This window comes from Synchiropus splendidus, chromosome 15 (genome assembly GCF_027744825.2).
Source record: "Synchiropus splendidus isolate RoL2022-P1 chromosome 15, RoL_Sspl_1.0, whole genome shotgun sequence".
NCBI classification, from domain to species: domain Eukaryota; kingdom Metazoa; phylum Chordata; class Actinopteri; order Syngnathiformes; family Callionymidae; genus Synchiropus; species Synchiropus splendidus.
The window spans coordinates 13,447,518-13,461,827 of NC_071348.1; the positions used below are offsets into that span (position 1 = coordinate 13,447,518).

Below are 14,310 nucleotides of genomic sequence, written 5' to 3' on the forward strand. Positions count from 1 at the left end.
GTGTAAAACTGAAGGTCTGCAGCTCATATCTGGCCTGTGAAACATTTAGATATGTCCAGTGGGTTGCTGACAGTGGGAGGTTTTTATCAAACATATGTACATTTAAACCGTTCAGTCTGGTTAGTTTGAGTTGATCTTAAACTTGTTTTACCCTCCTGTGTATTTTAGTCATCTATGGTGTGCTACAACCAGGAAGTGATAACTCTCTCAGCAAAAAATTTGCACATCTTTTACTGCAACAACTAACTTCCTGTAAAAACAATCCAAATATCTTCAGTTTTCAGCTGGGCTGAATAAATGTTAGAAGAATTCAAGTGAAGGGTTAATAATCAATAAAAGTCTTTTAAGCGATATTAAGGAGGAGATGTAAGACAAAAACTTTAAAAAAAAAGAAAATTAAGAATATAATATAAAAGCATGAACATAGCTTCATGAATAAATAAAAAAGTCTGAAACTCATTCAATAATGTATATAATTTACTTTCAAGTTAATTTCATGCTCGGGGCAAAAGCAAAACTTTCCAGAGGAGCAGAGCAATGTCCTGGCATCCTGTGCATCATACAAGTTTGCTCAGCAAAATAAACATTCATAACCAAACCAAGAAACTTTGAATGAGTTCTGAGAGTCTGTGAGACTCCTATTTGGAAAAAAAAAAGATCAGACCAAACAGGGCAAATTAAAACCTTGTGGAATGATTGAAAAATGTGTCTCAGTGTTCTCCTGGTCGAGGGACATGGCTTGGTGTAATAATCCTGGTTCCAGCTGCAGCCTTTTACTCTGCCCGGGTCAATACTAATTCAATTTTCGGACTCAGGGAATTCCCATATTGCCTCTTGGCAGGATTTCTAAGCAGACGGCAGGAGAAGTACATGACGCTACATGTGTGTGTGCAGCTCTGTCCTTCCGCTGTGCAAGTGTGAATTCAATTCCACGACAAGAAATTGCAGCATTTTCGCGGAGCTGAAAAATGCGAGCACATTTTCGCTCCTCATGCTGCAATTTAATTGTTGTTGTCAGAGAAATGCACAGTTGGTCTGACACCTCCGACAATGCCAGCTCATTGTGCAGCATGAATGAACCAACACGCTCCCGCTCCAAACACCAACCGTCCTCAATCACCATGACCTCCCTCTTCACACACAGACGGCTCAGCAGCCATCTTGTGCCAACGCTTGCCTGCACCGTGCCAAACCACAGGCAGAGCAAAAAGAATGAAGTTTAATTTCATTCCGCAGCTTCAACGCACCGCATGGAGGCCTTCACACAACAGAAATCATTCCCGTTTGATACATGGTTATGCGGATATTTGCGGGTGCAACTGAGGATGGGCTCTGTCCATATACAGCCCGGTGATAATGCGAGTAGCCGGCGATAATATCTCGGTGTTAAATTGTTATCGATGGATTAAACAACCCGAGCAGGAGCAGAAAGACGCCGCCTCTTCATGCTTGTTCACCACGTCTGCTTGGCAATCACACACTGTGACTGCTTGATCCTCTTTAATATAGATATTACTGCTCCACAGCCATCTATTTGTGTGGACTGACTCATACTCATTGTCTTTATTTCTTTAAACACAAGGCAGAATTCTCTCATTTTCTTCGGCTACCGCTCGAGAAAACAGTCTTGTGAACCTTTCTGAAAGGCAGTATGGCATGACATTTGACAGCAGTTGCACCAGGCCTGGCCTTCAATAGTCCCCACAGCTGAGAACATGCTTGCCTCCATCACAAGAGGAGACGGAACAATGACCTGGTTCAGGTGAGAGGCCGGCGCAGCGGTTGGTGAATGGTCCGCCTGAGTCACATCACTTGAGATTGGGTGCTTCTATAGTCAACTCCACTTTTTATATAACTCATGCTGTGATTGAACAAGAAAGGGAATTAGCGTTCAATCAGGGTGACTTGCTCGCGCAAGAGTCAAAACATCGGGTTGCGAGTGGTTTAAAAGATCATGAAACTGAAATGAATGAACTTTAAAGAACATAGTAAGGCATTTCTGTTTAACAGAGACCTACACAGAATACATTCCCTGCTCCCTGTTGCTCATAGATCATGTGTAGTGTGCCATTTATCATGATGAAGACCTGTCAAACTCAATAACACAAAAGACTACAACTTAAGACAGTCTGGCTTCTGGATTGAACAATCCATGAATTTAACAGACAAAAATTGCAAAAACAGTTTGCAATATCCTTCTGATTCAATGTGCAGAGATTTTAAATTTGGGACACCGAATTGAGTCAAAACAAATCCTTCACCACTGACACAACGGAAAAGATAATAGATGGCAGAAAAATTGAGGAGAAAAGTTGTGATCATTTATGGTTCTAAAACAACATGGTGGGAAATGAGCCAGTGCTAGTTTTTAGCCCCTGAAAAAAACCTCCAGGCTGCAATGATTTGAAGAAAATATGCTTTATGTGTAAAATGCCATGAGCACTTGGAGTCCAAAGGACACAAGTCTCATTTTTTTATTATTATTATTATTATTTTTTTTTTAGGTGATGTTCTGTGAGTAGTTTCCTGGGTGGCAGTGTGCACTTATTGTTTTGTTACGGAGCTCCTCACAAGGGTGGAGACTGACAGGTAAAGGTGGGGAATGTGTGTGTGTGTGTGTGTGACTGGAGTTGTTCAGTGGCTCAGTAATACGGTGAATAAAAAACGGTAAAAGACAGGGTCGGGGTGTACTGTGTCAGAAATAGCATTGAGAGAGATGGATCTCGCAGTGTTTACGTCCACCACGTACAGTCTTTGGGTTCCCTTCAAGCTTAGCCATTTAAATCATCGGAACTTGGACATTTATGAATCGATTCAGAACCTTTGCGGCAATATTTGCGAGCAAAGGTGAGTGTTTGGTGTTGCACATGACGTCATCTCAACAAGGTGGGAGTGAATCGGTTGACCGATATGCCGCATAGAGTGGTGGGCAAAAGGAGCCTTAAGTGAGTGGTGCAATTCTCTCAACATAGACTGGTGTGAATTAAATAAGCATTGAATTGACTATTTAATGATCAAGGTGCTACATAGATTGACTTGTCCACATTTGTCCCTCAAACCTTGAAAGAGAAAAAAACTTCCCAGATGATTCCATTATATTTCTGTTTAAGTGAAAGCATAAGGAGAGTGAGTCCAGAGCTGAGAACTAACCTGATTCTTGACTCCACACTAGCGTCACACCCCTGACAAACACACACCTTCATGCCATTGTTCCAAGTAAATGAACTCTAACAATGCCACCAAGAGTCAATTCAAATCCGCACAAATCTCCTGTTGTCAGACGGAGACAGAGCAGCACACAAAGTCAACCCATCTGCAGTTTACCTTTCAGATAATTCACTCAGCGGCACAAACAAACAGATTTAGGTGCACAATCACGCCCACCATCTAAAGATCACGGCAGAGCAGTTTGACAGCAGACAGTGACCATGAAAGACCACAAGAGACACAAGAGCCGGAAGACAGGAGTGTGGGGAGGGTGCTACTTTGTTCGAAAGACAAGGAATAAAGTGGTAATTACCGCGCCGTGGGTTTGTTGATGATAGTTCAGCCAGGTTCACCATGTTAATCATTTACCAAGGGAAGACGGAGATTAGTGCTCAGACATTGAGACGTGATAGCAGGCGGCTTGGGAAATGCATTCATTTGCATGCACACGACAAAGGAGGACCACACACGGGCAGGGCAGTGGCTGAAGTCGTTTGAAATGCTCACGCTCAGATGTGCCAGCGTCTCATCTGAATAGAAACCATCAAAGGCGCTGCAATTATCTACATGTGTTTAAAGGTGTGGAAATTGATTGACTTGGAATTTTCTCTGCGCTCATGCAGCAGATGCTGCTGGATAATCGAATCCGAGATAACACGCAAGGTAGGAGCGTGTTGAAGGAGCAGCACGAATATTAGTCTGGCAAAGTGCATACAATTATGTTTTATACGCCTGCAGTGAGGCTGCACTAAAGCATGTAGCTACAAACTAACTGTGGAGGCCTTGTTAGTTTTGAGATTCACTCTCACCAGAGGTGTCACATTGAATCACGTAACTTGAACTGTTGCATTGCATTGTGAGACTAGTGTCAGTACTGCCCTTCAGCACGTGATCAGTATTTTGCTTGTTTTATGGTGCTATTTTGTATCAGAAAGCGAGAACATTTCGGAAAAGTCAGAAAAAGAATTATTAATTTTGGTTGTATTTTTTCTTTTTAAAATTCTGTGAAGTAGTTTTAGGTCACAAGTCATGAAAGTAAACTTGCTACAGCCTCATGAGCATAATATGTTGAGGTTTCTTTTGCATCCAGCCAATAACAAACCTGAGTGCTTCCTGTGCAAATACAATGGAGGCAGGTCTGCATGTTCTCCCTGGGTTTGGGTGGGCTTCCTCTGGCCACCTTCTTCCCCCCTCACAGTCCAAATGGTGACTTGGTAAACAGTCTAAAGTGTGACTCATTCGTGTCTCCAGTCTTCCAAGAGGGCAACTATCCTGGTTTGATGGGACAGCAACCAGCATATAATGGGCTCTGACTAAAGCAACTCTATTAGCCTCAAGTTAGAATGCATTCATTTACAAAGCATAAGAAAACTGTATGAATAGTTGGGCAGTAAAACAAGATGACTCACTTTCTTTTCAGTATCTAAACTTGCTGTAGCGCCCCAAATATATACGGCTTAAACGAGAGCCGCCAAGCCACCAGGAAAAATATCTCTTTTTAAAGATGACATCTCTACAGATCAAACATATTTAAATGAAGAGGAAACACCTAAAAAAACAGATGACATAAAGGGAGGTGGAGACGAACATTACGATTTTATCATATATATATTTTTTTCCTTTGTTGGATTCATGCCACTACTTTCATATGTACTAAAAGCCTTTGTGTCATCTCCGCAGTTATAGCTATATTGGGTTTGAGGATATAATGTAATGCGGCATGGTTAGGAGGACATTTGGCGAAACATTTTTCTCGGAAAGACAAAAGAAAATAATGAATAAAAAATAGAGCCTAGTGCTGATCTTTTTTCTTTAAATGGGGCTGATCCAACGCTCCTGAAACTGGTGTTAAAAGGGAAGCTGGGAACCAGCGTTAGCTCTGAGCTGGGATCCAGTAGAGCTGTTGCAACACACTCCAGAAGAGCAGGAATCGTGGTGTTCGTCCCAAGCTGAAGGTAAGGCAGAAGCCAAGGGAATATCCCGGCTTTATGTTTATATCTTTCTCATCCATGTGCAAAGCTGGACGCTGGCGATTAGAGCGAACAATAGCGGAATCTAACACGGTTGAAATCTCTGTAAAATCTTTGATAGGTCCTTTGAGAATAAACATGGGTGACTGTGGACATAAAATGTGATGGCTCAGCAAATTTGCAGGTCAATAGATCTACAGCCTAGTTTTACAGGCGTTTTGTGCATCATTTGACCGATGATAATCTGCCAAAATCTTTAATAAGAAGCCTCTCTCTCAGAGAGGAACAGTAAAATTGACGATGATCATAAACCTTGTTCATAAAATCATAAAAAGGGCAGTCGAGCCACTTGAGCCTCGTCACCAGAGCGACCAGCGAATCGGCTTCCTCCGCGTTTAACACCGGCCCTGCGTTCAATATATCCAGTCTATTTCTGAGACCCATTTTTCAATCTGGAGAGTGCTAAACGTGCAGCAGCCCAAGTGTTTCATTGAGGCTTTTGTTCCAGACATATTAACCAGCGGAGAACAGAGCAGCCAGGCACTTCACTCCGCACTTCACTGCTCTTGCTTCATTAAAACAATAAATCTGCTTGTCGGAAGGAAAGGTTATGGCCAGAGACTGTCTGGTGTCATGTGTATTAAGAGGAGCACGTTTCCTCGCCACCTGCAGTTAAGATATAGCGCGTGAGCGTTCGGATGATGGATCTATAAGTAGCCTCTGCTGGAATGAAAAATGTGCTTAACCTTTTTATGTCACACACTGGGGTGCATTGATCAGCGGTGCAGCAATACATGACAAATATGGATAAATAAGTGTGTCTTCATGTTCATCTGAAGAAGAGAAGATGTTTGTGGACTTCAAAACACTTGTGAAAGACTTGTGTGTTTAAGGGAACCACAAAGCATCTTTGAAAATACAGCCAGCAACTGTATTTTGCTACCATCTTGTCTTGGGAGAACACGCGCGCAGAGGCACAGTCAGCAGAGTTTACAGTATTTCATTGTGCACACAGATTATACCCAGTCTCAGTTGAGTTCTGTTACGCTACTATTCTCCCTCTTGTTTCAGTGTTTGAGAGACTTTTTAATCCACTAAGCAAATATGGGTTTGCTTCACCTTGATCTTGTGTTTGCCAACAACAAAACAAATACACTAAGCATTGTGTACCACTTTTAGTTATGTTATGAATGCTTCACATTTTAGCTCTACCAAAAAGATACACACATCTACTGTGGAATGTCAACAGAGTGATGCATCGCTTGTAAAACAAATTTGAAATGCAAACCATACACTGTTTAGCCAAGCTGTTTCCTAGTTTGCATGTTTTCGTGCTTCACCATGTAGCAGAAAAAAAGTGCCTTGAATATAGTATATAATACTGCACTATCAGGCAGTCATGCATGCTGCCCTCTGTGTATATGCATCAGTTGTAGTTCTGCCCCTACAAGCTACATTTAGTGAGCCCAGGAAAACTTGGTGTCGGTGAAACCTAATAGAAAATGTGATACGGGAAAATGACTGGAGCTCAACTAATCACACTACCAATACCCGTCACTGGGCGGGAGGGGGCTTTGTGAAAAAGAAAGAGGAGTGCGGCAGCCAGAAGAGGGAAAAATGGAAAGAAGATGGGAATGTAACTTGGGAGGTAATGAAGAGAAAGGAGAGAAGAGAGGCGGGGAGATTACAGAGAGTCCCGGCAGTAAACCCAGGGGATTGTGTCCTGGGTGCAGCATCACAGCTGCGCTGATAGCTTCGAGATTGGGGTGGTGTTGCTGATGAGAGTGATTCTCTGCCACAGTGGGTAACACTCTGCTGTGGTGCTGATGGCATTGTGATTGTGTGGGGTTGCGGCGGACCCTGCCAAAGGCCTGGTGACCACCCGTCCCTGAAGCTCTAAAGGGACAAGACAGTGCTTCCTAATCCTGACAATATTCTTCCGAAGCACATTTCGGCCAGATCCCAGTTACAGGATCAGGGTTTCCATGGCTGGGTACACCGGATACGACCTTACAGCTGAAGTCCAGCAGAGGCGCCAAAAAGAACCCCTTGGGAAGAATGAGAATCTGCGCAGTATCACATTCTGTGCATCAGTATAAGGAAGAGAAAAGTAAGAGAACACTGACAACTTGTCAGCCCAAACAGAGGAGGACCAACTTTCTCCTTGGTCCAGCTCTTGGAGACCCTGAACAAAAGTAAACATCTGGATCATTACACTGACATCCAAATGTCTGCTATAGCCTAAAAATATTTAACTGTCAGCGCAGTTCCTCCTGTACAGGTTTCTTTGTTTGTATGTTTACTTGTTACACACAGAGGAGTCAAACTCAATCACACAAAGGGCCGAAGTATAGACTTATTGAACAGTGCAGGAAAGAAGAGTGTATCAGTCGCTGCCATCTGTTTTTTGGAAGTCCCTGGATTAAATGTTGACATTCAAAATATCTGATAGAGTAGTGCCGTTAAACATAATACCCATCTGGTTTATTTAAAATTAGAATGTAACTTTAACTTTTAACAAAACAATGCATATCTAAAACCACTCGGTGGGCCAGATTTGCAACCCTGGGCCTCAGGTTTGACACATGGTTTAGTAAATAGATCGGTATAGGTTAGTGTACAGATCAGGACCAGTTCAGATTTCATGAATATAGGATCTTTTTATAAATGTATATGACACCACATTCTTTTTGACCATCCCTCAGCGTGCAGTGACAGAGTGCAACAAAAATATTGCTTCCATTTAAAATACATTTAACACCCCAATAAATGATTCAATTGAAAAGATCTGATTGATTTTAATCATATTCTTATTTATTATAAATTCGGTCGTTTGGCTGAGTTGTAACATCCACTTGGTTGCTGCATGAAGCACATTCTTTCGATTGACGAAGGGGTGTCTCATTTATCGTGTGCCATTGAGCAACATCAGTACAAAACAAGTTCAGACCGGTGATCTCTTGCAGCCAACAAACACAGGAACACTTTTGCTCACGATTTGTCAGGAATGTGTCAGAGCGCATGAATCACTGCCGCACCGTGCGTCATTACGCACAGCGTCCTCTCACCTGGTGTTTGTAGAATTCCAGTAAACGATGTGCCGTTTGGCCAGAGTTGGTGAGATGAGATTAAAGAGGAGAACCGTTGCTTTCCACGCAGGCAGAGCCCCGGGTCTCCACACCGGGGAGCCCATCCTGAGCGTTGCAAGGGGCCACGCAGACAGTGCGCACAAGCGGGGAGTGGCTGCAGCGTGGCTCAGGTGAGGCTCAGGTTCCTTCCTCAACTTTCAAGTGAAACTCAATCAGTTACTGCGAAGTCAAAATCCACGCCATCTGCACGCGCTTGTCAAGCATGAACGCTGTTTTTAACGGCTGCAGGGTAGAAGGTGAGAGCTTCCACGTGAAAAAGTTCTGGCGACTTTCTCCACAGTCCTCATGATGGATGAAGTGAGTCCTCGAGAAAACAATTCGCCCACGGTGGCATACGCGCTTTTCCTGTGTTTTCACGTCCGGTTCCAGGTCAGACCGTGGATTTAAACAGCCAGCAGGTTTGGCAACCCCAAGCAGGAGGGTTGGGTGGGAGTGTCCGCCGGGTAGAGGGCGTCGCCATGGAAACTTTGGACCAATTGGAAGGCCTGGGTGTGGTGAGGGGTGAAATCCTTGTAGGGTGCGCCGACTGGTGTAGACAGTCTGTCACTATTCAAGTGGCCCATATGCTGCCACCGAGGCTGGGAATAACCGCATACTGGTTTATTGATTTATAGGCAAGCAGGCCACCGATCACGTATGAATTGCAAAGAGTACGGAGGACTAAGAAAATGGCATCGAAGTATATTGCATGTCTGAGCATGATTATTATTATTATTATTATGGCAAAGTAGAAATGGAACTACAGGAGAGGTGCCACCCACTAGTCTTAAATAGCATTAATTCACGTGATATGTATTCTTATGGGGAAAAACATCATTATTATTCCAAGAATTATTGTAATGTATATGGGAAATCCGGAAAGAATTTTGCGTTCGGGATATTGACTACAAAAACGAAAAAAAAAAAATGTGTTGACTATACTAGGGGGAGTTATAAAAGCAAAAAAGCTTGAGCACTTTGTGGAAATATGCAACGAAATTAGTTATAGAATTTTTAAAGGGGAAAAAAAAAAAATTATATATATATATATATATATAGTCACGTTTCGTGGAACAAGGAGCAAATGTCACGTGTTGGGAACGTGGAGCTGGACCCAAGTGTGAGTGGTGAAAGTTACAGTGAGGCAGGAGCGAGTTAGAAATAATATTTAATAATTAAACAAACAAAAAGACAACAGAAAGTGCCACCGAACCGAGAAAAACTAAGCAAAAGTACAACGAACCGAGAATAAACTACAAAAGAGAACAGGAAACGCATGGAAACTGGGAGAAACTAAACACTTAACTCAGGCACCAGGGTTTAACACAGAATAATCCAAAGTTAGCTAGCACACAGAACAAGAGACCAAAACAAGGAGAGCCAAGCGAACGAGGAGTTACCACAGGAGCATCACAGAAACTAGAAGTCCATAGGGAAACAATGGGAGACAATCTCGTGGGCACAAAGAAGAGAGTCCAGGAAACTAGAAGACACGATCTGGCACATGTTGCTGGAGTCCAGGTGCTTAAGTACTTAGGTGATCAGGGGTTCATTGGCTCCAGCCGTGTGCCAGAGGAACAGGAAGGGAGGCGGAAGAAACCAAAACATGACTCAAGGGACAAAACAGTAGCAGAGTCATGACATATATATTACTACTGCAAGTGGCAATTGTAGTAACGACAGTACCAGTATATTGGTGAAAATTAAAAGTTTGGCGGCTAAATAATGCATCTGGAAACAATAATAATAACCAAATAATAATTAGATGATTATATAAATATTGATAAAAACTAATGTGACTACTTGTAAATGCGTGTGTAAATATATGAATTAGAAATATTAGAGTTGAAAAAGCATCCAGGTAAGTTACATTAGGTTTCAATGTTATGATGTAGATAGTCGAGGTGGCATGTCAGTTATCTCTCTATACCTCCACATTATGTATCAAGTATCAAATCATGGTTCATTATAATTCATAGGAAGACCATAATTGGGCTCTTGGGAAGGTTCTAAGACAGTTGTGACTCTTCATGGGGTGTAAACGATTTGTTAAATCCTCTTCAAATCTTCACCTGTCCTGCTGTATCTTAGAGAAAAATCAGAGTTTTACTCCCTTCGTTTCCGCTGCTCCTGTTAAACTTTTATTGGCCTCTGGCTCCAATTAAAATAAAATTAGGCATCAAAGTGGTGCGTTCAGGGTCCCGCCCCACCAGGTAATGAAACAGCAGGAAGCCTCAGCACCTCTGACCATTATCTGATGCACTGTGGGTTCAGCTCGTGTGTGTGTGTGTGTGTATGAAGTATTAATTCTAGATGTTGTCAGCCACCCTGGGGGATAGTGTATTGACAATAATCGCTGCACCTCCAAGGGCGAAAGCCACCAGTGGTCCTCTCTAATTATGGGATTTTCAGTGTGTGTGTGTGTGTGTGTGTGTGTGTGGCTGCGGGATTGTTTCAGCTGTATCACTTATCTAGACGTTGATATGTTTCGTTAAAACGTGCTCCCACTGCACTGATGGTTCTTTTCCCACCACCCCCATCCTCTGCTTCGCGTGTGCTCATGTATGTGTGTGTTTGGCACCAGGACTCATTAGCTCACTTCCTGGAGATCATTAATTTCCCATGATGCCTCAGTGATCCTGTGTGGCTAATTTGTCCCCGGCGAGCGAGCGAGCGCTTCTGCACCGAACGTGTCCGGACCACAGAGGAGCATTCGATAGTGGGCTCTCTCTAACTCATTTTGATTGATCCTTGGTACCAGACAGTTGCTGGGGACTTCTTAAAGATTTTGTCAAAGATTAAATCTGTCCTGGGAACATTTTGATTCCTTCTTTACAAGCCCCTAATCTTTACTTTTGTCATTACGCTACAGCAGCGGCTTCTGCTCTCTGCTTGGTTGTTGGTTCTAAATGGGGTGTTCTGGGCTTCTGGACTATAGAGCGATCAGCCACAGTGAGGAGATGGTATGGACCGTTTCGTTCACAATCGATATGCTACTCTACACTGAAAAGCTAAAAGCTAACATGACGTTTCACAAATTTACACTTGTAGAGCATCAAGATTCATTCTGTTGTTTAACAGTGAAAAACTTTTTAGACACATTTTTGTGTCTATTTGTTTGGTCATGAATTTAGTTTTAAATTCATGACCAAAAGAATAGACACAAAAATGTAAACACACAAAGAATTATTATTGTTATAAGGCAAGCTGAGATAATAAATGTTGCTTCTTCTCTGCAAAACCTGAATGAAATGATGCAAAGTTTGGAGCTAAATTGCGAACGGTATGTCGACCTTAACTCAAGTAAAGTTGTCAAAATGGGTTTCCTGACTAACAATCTGGATGTCAACTTTACAGAAGGGAATTTGAACTCAAAAACAATGCCTGAACATTTGTTGTTGTTGTTAAGTTGTCAAAATTGTTTCACTGAAAGTGATAACATCAGTTTGAATTTTCATTTCACCCTTTCCAATGAGTTATTCAGTGTTTTGCTCACTTAGATCCTGTTCAAATGGCTGTGTTGAAGAAAGAAAACAACTGTGTCTTCAGTGATCTTTTACAAAGTCCCATGTTTTTTTTGAAAGCTGCCTTTTATGTTGCTTTTTGTTGTCGTCAGTCATCTTTTTCTTTTTTTTTTTCATATTGGCAAAAAACAGTTTTTGACAGAAATGGTTGCCCCCACCAGAATATTGCAAATTAGTTTAAAAAAAAAAAACCACACAAGATTGAAATAAAATTGAAACTGTGAATTGAAAAAAACGTGTGATCTGTGGTGGGATAATTTTTGCCATATCGCCCAGCCTTATCTGGACACTTTGGTTTCTGCAAATAGCCCACAAACTTAGGCACGTGTCAGTAGTTACAATTATTCATGAATTAAAATGTATTTTCGACAATTATGATAAACCTTGGTACAGGTTCCATCTGTTTTATTTTTTCTATGAATGTTAGCTTAGAACAGGTTAGACAACACTGCTCGACAGAATGTTTCTCTGGTTAGTGTTAGCTGCATATCAGGAGAATACATTTCTACCAGGATGCTTCTTTTGCCCTCAATAATGCCATATTTTAATACTAAGAGACATAGTCTTGACTGAAGATGGAATAACTCCGTCACTGTCCGATCTTAGAAGACCTCCAAATGAAGGTAAGAAATAGAGTGACGTCCTGAGAAAAGATGGCGGCACAAGGGAGATGTGGGGAAACCTGGACACCATGAAATCCTAAAGTTCATCAACTTTCTAAAACTTTTGTACTGTTTTATGGTGACATTGAAAACCTTTTATTTAGCCTCTTTCACTCATATCTCAATCCTTGACTCAGCTGAAAAACAGTTTACTAGATTCTCCAACATTCTTCATCCAATGAGGTTGGAATGACCTCAACATGTCTCTCAGACTGTAAATTCTACAATATCTACACAAAATCTGAAGAATTGAATGAATGAATATGAACCATAGTTTCAACCAAATCAAGGTTCAAACATGTATATTTCACTTTAAGAATGAAAGGATGATGGTAGAAAACTAACCTCACAGTTTAAGCACAGGGTTGGGACTGAGCAACTTCATATGTCACACATGAACACGTGTACATAACCACTGCTCACAGGCACACAATGTCAAATCTTCACACAGCTCAAGACGGGCCCCATTCTCCATCTCAACACTAAGCTTACTATATTGGGACTGGCACTATTTTTGATCATCCATAAGCCAGCATGGATGTGCCATACAAGTCATGTCAGTCCATAACTCACCCGTCAGCCCAGAAGACATCATGTCTGTCGCTCTCACTCCCTTTGGTTTTGAAAGGAATGAATATATCGCAGGTTTATCCGCCAATGAGATCCATGAAATGAGTTGTGAATGGTGACAGTTGGTGACTTGTGTACTGCTGTGCGACTCTTTCATGAATGTGTTTATGTATATGGATAAAAATTGAGTTGTTTTGATGCAGTATTCTTCGCTTAACATGTGTCTCCAATGTGTCCTGTGTCTGCGCTGGGACTTCCTCATAGGTGGACAGATGACTGAGCTACCTAACCAGGAGGAACGGATTTTAACTGTGCACAAACAGTATGTGACCCTGTTCTTTCTGAAAAACTTCTCGGACACCCTTAATATTTGACACAAATTAAAAAAATAAATAAATTCATGACTGTTTTAATGTGTCATTTCTCAGTATTGCCGTGTCAAAGTCAACATGTAACAACATGGAACTGAACGAAACATAAATAGTTTAGTAGTTCAGCCATTAGCGTGCAACAGAAAGCATTGGGTGTCTGAGAGCACCTTCCCACCACTGTATGTTTACTCCGCTGAAACTCAGAAACGTAAAAGACCACACTTAATAGTCATTTTTAGCGTCTCTCAGTTTGTATTCCCGCGAACACCTTCACCTTCACCTTCACCTTCTTCTGCCGCTTATCCGGGGTCGGGTCACGGAGGCAGCATTCGGAGCAAGGAAGCCCAAACTTCCCGGTCCGCACAAACCTCCTCCAGCTCCTCCCGGGGGATCCCGAGGCGTTCCCAGGCCAGACCGGAGACATAATCTCTCCAGCGAGTCCTGGGTCTTCCCCGGGGTCTCCTCCCGGTAGGACATGCCCGGAACACCTCCCCAGGGAGGCGTCCAGGGGGCATCCGGATCAGATGCCCGAGCCACCTCAGCTGGTTCCTCTCGATGTGGAGGAGCAGCGGCTCCACCCCGAGCTCCTCCCGGATGACCGAGCTCCTCACCCTATCTCTAAGGGTGCGCCCAGCCACCCTGCGGAGGAAACTCATCTCAGCCGCTTGTATCCGCGATCTCATCCTTTCGGTCACTACCCAAAGCTCGTGACCATAGGTGAGGGTGGGAACGTAGATCGATCGGTAAATCGAGAGCTTCGTCTTGTGACTCAGCTCTCTCTTCACCACGACGGTCCGATACAGCGACCGCATCACTGCCGCCGCTGCACCAACCCGTCTATCAATCTCACGCTCCCTTTTTCCCTCACTCGAGAACAA

At 42.7% G+C, this 14,310-nt stretch overlaps 2 protein-coding genes across 2 annotated transcripts in view; one reads left to right on the plus strand and one right to left on the minus strand.

The window, feature by feature from the left end:
• Nucleotides 1–8,713, minus strand: part of si:dkey-246i14.3 (ephrin A4) — a 43,590-nt gene extending 34,877 nt beyond the window's left edge. The window contains exon 1 of the mRNA XM_053887157.1: nucleotides 8,246–8,713. Within this exon, the coding sequence (XP_053743132.1) occupies nucleotides 8,246–8,370 (125 nt within the window). The 5' untranslated portion in view covers nucleotides 8,371–8,713. The remainder of the gene's footprint in view (nucleotides 1–8,245) is intronic.
• The window catches only part of efna3b (ephrin-A3b), a 115,825-nt gene continuing 106,618 nt past the window's right edge, over nucleotides 5,104–14,310 (plus strand). The window contains exon 1 of the mRNA XM_053887156.1: nucleotides 5,104–5,162. The gene's annotated coding sequence lies outside the window, so the exon portion shown is untranslated. The remainder of the gene's footprint in view (nucleotides 5,163–14,310) is intronic.